At 32.4% G+C, this 6,000-nt stretch overlaps 1 protein-coding gene across 1 annotated transcript in view; it reads right to left on the bottom strand.

The window, feature by feature from the left end:
• The window catches only part of PPIL4 (peptidylprolyl isomerase like 4), a 33,760-nt gene that overhangs the window by 19,301 nt on the left and 8,459 nt on the right, over positions 1–6,000 (bottom strand). Inside the window, exons 8-9 of the mRNA XM_024747901.1 lie at positions 1,722–1,846; positions 163–229 (exon numbers count right to left, since the gene is read on the bottom strand). Coding sequence (XP_024603669.1) covers positions 163–229; positions 1,722–1,846 — 192 coding nt within the window. The remainder of the gene's footprint in view (positions 1–162; positions 230–1,721; positions 1,847–6,000) is intronic.

Below are 6,000 nucleotides of genomic sequence, written 5' to 3' on the forward strand. Positions count from 1 at the left end.
GAATATAACAAAGTTATTTTTCTTGGGTGCCTAAAGAAAGGGCAAACTAATTTTCTAATCTAGACTAGAGACTAGAGACTAGAAAAAGTTCTATACATTTTCACACTTTAATATCATAGAACAAAAAAAATACATATTTAATATATCTATATTATGACCTACTTTTTCAAATTCAATAAAAGCGTAACACAGGGATTCTCCAGTCTTCCAATCCCGGATAACTTCACAACTGAAAAATAGTTCAGAAAAAAGTGACTTTAAAGAAAAAGCATTCACTCTTACTCTTCAAAAGGAAAAAACAAAATAAGCCAAAGTTAAATTCACAGAACTATATTTCTCCAAATCTCTTCAATAATAACTATTTTTTAAAAAATAGTTCATCAGTCTAGAAACTAAATTACCTAGATTCTACTATAAATGCCCTATCTAAGCCTACAATCCTACATTCCCAAAACACTGAAGGAAGAATAAGATAAAAATATTTAATTTTCCTTTGGCAAAGGGAAATTACTGCTAAAAATCCTTTTAAATCGTAATTTATTTGTAGTCCAAATACAGATGAATTACAGATTATCTAATGTAGAATAATGCACACACATTCATACATATACATATGTTTAGTAAACTTACGATTTGGGGTTTTTGAATTTTAATATAAACCAAGCTCAAATGTAATCGCATAAGTCTAGCTATTATACAGAACTAATCCATCTTAACCAAGTGAAAGGGCCAATAAGATGGAATTTAAAGCAACTGGCTTAATCCTTTTTCCTCATGTATCTCAAGCCTCATTTTAAACACATGAAATGAAACAGGGATATAAAACATTGTGAGAGAAAGGAAAAGTAATCACATTATAGCATATGGTTCAGCTGCTACAATATTTAAGTATACATTAAAATGTAAATATTGAACAAAGATCTAACCAAAATTATGATACAACCAAAGTTGTAGGCAGGTAGAATGAAGAGGGCAGGATAGAAATAGATGTGAATCCTCATCTTCCCTAGCAAGAAGTTAGAACATAATGTCTCCAATTTAAAAATAAGAAAAAGCAGTACAGGAAATATTTTTATAAAGATGATATATTATAAGTGAGTAGAGGAATAAAGCCAGGTAGTCTTTTATAGAAAGATTTTTCTTTCAATAGGAAGAATAAAGAATGGCTTCATAGAAAAAAAAAAACATGAAATGAAAGGAAATTCTAAACTTAAAATAATATTTTTTAATCAATTACAAAATATTCCCCTTTCTCACAGAAATACTAGTTTCATAAACTTTTGCATTAATAATACAAGGAAAATTAACCAAAAGAAAAATTTTAGAAAACTTAGATTCAAATTAATTTTGACATAGGTTGCTGGTAATTCTAGGGAGAATTTAAATGAGATAGATATTTAAAATATTAAAGAAGAATACTACAGAACTAGACTTAAACTGTTCCATTCACTTCCTGTTTTAGAGTTGAAAATGTCTGTGCTGGGAGTGAGAGAATCATTCAATGTATAATGCATACACACACATTACAATATATATACACACATATATCTACTCATACACATTTACATACATGTTTTTCTTCCCTACTGTCCAACAGACTCATCTGTAAAACTCACCAGTATAAAATTCACTTTGAGTTCACAGACTCATCAAAAATGTTATTAGAAAACTACTAACTAATACCTAGTTTTTCTAAATCTTTCACTAATTCTAGAGACTACCTTCTTATTGGCCCAAATCTTGAGAATATTATCTCCAGATCTTCATCTGTGGTCACTGGATTCAATTTACACACAAAGAGCACATTTTCTGGAGGTTTAATATCTGCATCAGGTAGATCTCCCACCTAAATGACAAATAAACAAGAATATAAATCAACTCCTTTATTTAATTCGCATTCTAAATATCCCATATTTAGCCCACAATGCTGATTCCCTGAAATATCTAAATTTACATTATAAACTACAGCCTCAGGAAAATAAATCTTAATAGATTTCAAAATTCAAAACTCCATGCTTCCTGGCAGTAACAATATTAATAGCCAAAATATTTACCAGATCCCTACTTTGTGTGAAGACCATGTTTGGCACTTCATATACATTACTGCCAATTCTTAAAACAACCATGCAATTTCCATTTTACTTTTCCATGAGTGAAAATTCAAAAAGGTTAAATAACTAACTTGCCCAGGGTCACACAGTTGTAAGCAACAGAGTTGGGATTTGAACCCAGGTCTACCTGGTTTCAAAGTCCCAATTTTATCTCCACTTTTTCTTTCTTCAAGTATTTAATATATTTTTGAAAGAATTTATGTAAAGTATATCTAAGTTATGAAGCATGAAAATTAAAACACCCATGATGCCACCAACTAGCTTTAGAACTAAAATGTCCCCTGATCCCATTATCCCTCTGCCTCTCTCACCACGAATGAGCTTTTTGGTTTTCCTTTCTGGCCATTCCCTTACAGATCTTTATAGAGTTCTGACACATAAGTATATACCCCTAAGTAACATACTGTTTAGTTTTACTTGTTTTTAAACTTTTGAAAAATACCGTCATGCTGAATCTAGCCTTCGGCAATAAGTAATGCCCAATTCTTCTCCACATTATCGCTCAGTATGGAACACCAACAATTCCTGGATAGTGTTTCTAGCTTTTTAATCTCACCCTCACTATCATCTTCTACTTCAGTCAAACCAAAGTCAATTTCATGGTCAACTACTGTGCTGAGCCGAGCCTACCCCTTCCTACTGAAGAACTAGAGAGGGTGACAGTAAGAGAAAACCATGACATAATGAGATGATATAATGATGGTGTTGTTTTCCTTGTGGGAAAAGTATGGTGACCATGAGCCTTTAGATGGGGAAACAATATACCTTCATACATATATTCAAAAACTCTCAGAGATGATTTCAGGTAAGATTACTATATAAAGTGTTTCCTCTTGGATAAACACATTAAAAAAAAGAGAGAGAAATCTTGGAAATCATAAACAGTAAGAAGCAACTGAGCCAGTAAGATCTGCTCAGTGTCTCTGAAGTCTATCAAAAGATAGCAATAACCTATGCCCAATAAGCAGCATTACAACATATGTGGGGAAGAGCAAATCAGGAAAAATCCCAAAAGGCACCTATAATGGCAGAAATACATCTAATGGAAGCACAAATGAGAAAAAAAGTTAATGAGTTAAAAAAGAACTTGTTATACTACTTAGTCAAAGATAACTTTAAAATACTACAAGGAAATTTAAAATATTCATAAGCTATGAAGGTCAAAACAATATTGCAAAACACTAGCTGAATTACCATTACATTATACACAAATAAAGCGAAACTGATGTTCTTAGAAAATAGAGGAAACTTGTTAATTGTGAGAATTGAAAGGACACAGGATCACCTAATGGAACAGCTAAAACCCAAAACACTGACAACACCAAGTGCTAACAAGGATGTAGAACAACAGGAAGTCTCATTCTTGCTGGTGTGAATGCAAAATGGTAATTCAATTTGGAAGAGAATTTGGCTGTTTCTTACAAAGCTAAACCATACAATCCAGCAATTGTGCTCCTAGGTATTTACTCAAATGAGTTAAAAATTATGTCCACACTAAATTCTACACACAAATGTTTATAGCAGCTTTATTCATATTTGCCAAAACTTGGAAGCAACCAAGATATTTAATAGGTGAATGGATAAACAAACTGTGGTAGACCCATATGAAATATTATGTAACTATCAAGAGAAATGAGCTATCAAGCCATGAAAAGACATGGAGGAACCTTAAGTATACGTTGCTAAGTGAAAGAAGCCAATCTGAAAAGGCTACACACTGTATGATTCCAATTATATGACATTCTGGAAAAGGCAAAACTATGCAGACAGTAAAAAAAGATACTGGTTGCCAGGAGTTAGGGGGATGAACAGGTGGAGCACAGAAGACTTTCAAGGCAGTGAAACTATTCTGTACAATACATGGCATTTGTCAACACAAAGAGTGAATCCTAATGTAAATTATGGATTTTAGTTAATAATAATTTATCAGTATTGGCTCACCAATTGTAACAAATGTACCACACTAATGGAAGATGCTAATTAAAAAGGTAAACTGTTGGGGAGGGTGAAGGGAGTACATAGGAACTCTCTGTACTTCTTGTTCAATTTTTCTGTAAATCTAAAACTACTCTATAAAATAAATTCTATGTATTAAAAACAAAACAAGAAAAGGAATCCACAAGTCCATATAGATAATGAATATATGCTAAGTAGAGATAATAAAGGAGTGCTCTTCCTTACAAAAGAAGGCAGGCTGACAAGTGTGGAAAAAAGGGCAGAGTTGGGAAATCACCACTTTGCACCCATCAGAGTCAAGATTGGTTCAAGCAATAGTCACGGATGGCTAAGAAATCCAGAGGGACAGTTTGACAAGGAATAAGATATCTGAAGGTCTCAAAGTGCCTTTCTACAGATGGCTTATTAGTTGCAAGGGGAAAACAGAAACTATGCAGTGGAGTCCCCAGACAATGGATTACCTTGACCAAGTGATCAAAACAAACACTTTCCAATGAGAGGCAGATGGATATTATCCACCTCCAGATGTGACATCTGAGAAGGATACAATGTCACCTATGTAGTACTCTGGCTATGGGAGTATAACCTGAATCTTAATCACAAGGCAACAGCAGGTAAACCTAAATTGAAGAATATTCTACAAAATAAATGACCTGTATTCTTCAAAAATGTTAATGTAATGAAAAATAAGGCAAGTTAAGGAATTCTTCCAGCTTAAAGAGATTAGAGCAACATGACAACTAAATGCAACAGATGATTGATCACGAGCTGGATTCTAGACTGGCAGGGAAAAAAAAAAAATCTATGAAGGATATTACTGAAGTAACTGACAAAACTGGAAGGTAGACTGTAATTTCTATCAATTTTAAATTTCATGATTTTGATATCTATACTGTGAATATGTAGGATAATACTGTTGCTCTTAGGAAATACACACTAATGAAAGAGAAAAGATACCTGCACCGCAATTTCAAATGGTCCCCCCAAAACAGTATGTGCGTATGTGCACGTATAATCAGAGACAAAGAGGGAGAGGAGAGAGAAAGAGAAAATGAACGATCAAAGCAGATGTGGCAAAATGTTAAAAATGGGTGAATCTGGGTAAAAGGTATATAGAAGTTGTCTGCGTTATTTGTAATTTTTCTGTAAATTTGAAATTATCTGAAAATAAAAAGTTTAAAGAATATGTCAACTCCTCTTATTCTGGCATAAACTTTCTATACTTTGTTGATGAAAGCTCTGATGATAAGCTAATGTTCTTTCCCTTATAAATCACTTACTCTTGCTGCCCAGGTGCTCAAAGGATTTTTCTTTTAAGTCCAGTAATTTTCTTAGAATTTATCTTGGTGTTGGCTATTCTGGGTCAATATTCTCAGATAACACAGTGTGCTCATTAAACTATATTTTAAATTTTTTTTCAATTCAGTAAAGTTTTCTTGAATTATAATCTTTAGTATTTGTTCCTTCAGACTAGTGATGCTAATACGAATTTTAAAACATAATGAACCTGAAAGCTCTACTATATAAAATAATGATAGTAATAAAAACTTAATTATTATCCATCGATTCCAATATTATTGATGACCTACTACGTGAAAGGTATACCTATTCCACAAAAATAAGAAATGGGAAAAATGCCTAGTAGGTCAACTAATCATGTACTGAATAACTGTTCCCCAAATGACTTCATATTGCTAGTAATACAAAAAAGAGTATACTTTACAGTGTTCAATTTCTGCCCAGGTTTTATCCTGTACTTAGTATTTTACTATTTAATCTCAATACTTGAGACGTACAAAGAATTATTCTCTAATATACTTAAAATTCAGTCCAAGACACTCTTTAAAAATGAGATGAGTATAAACAACTGAAACCCAATTAATATTTGTAAGCTGGATATCCACTTCCCTTTTTTTTTTTTTTTTTTTTTTTT

The sequence above is a fragment of the Neophocaena asiaeorientalis genome, unplaced genomic scaffold (assembly GCF_003031525.2).
Source record: "Neophocaena asiaeorientalis asiaeorientalis breed wild unplaced genomic scaffold, Neophocaena_asiaeorientalis_V1.1 scaffold123, whole genome shotgun sequence".
NCBI lineage: Eukaryota > Metazoa > Chordata > Mammalia > Artiodactyla > Phocoenidae > Neophocaena > Neophocaena asiaeorientalis.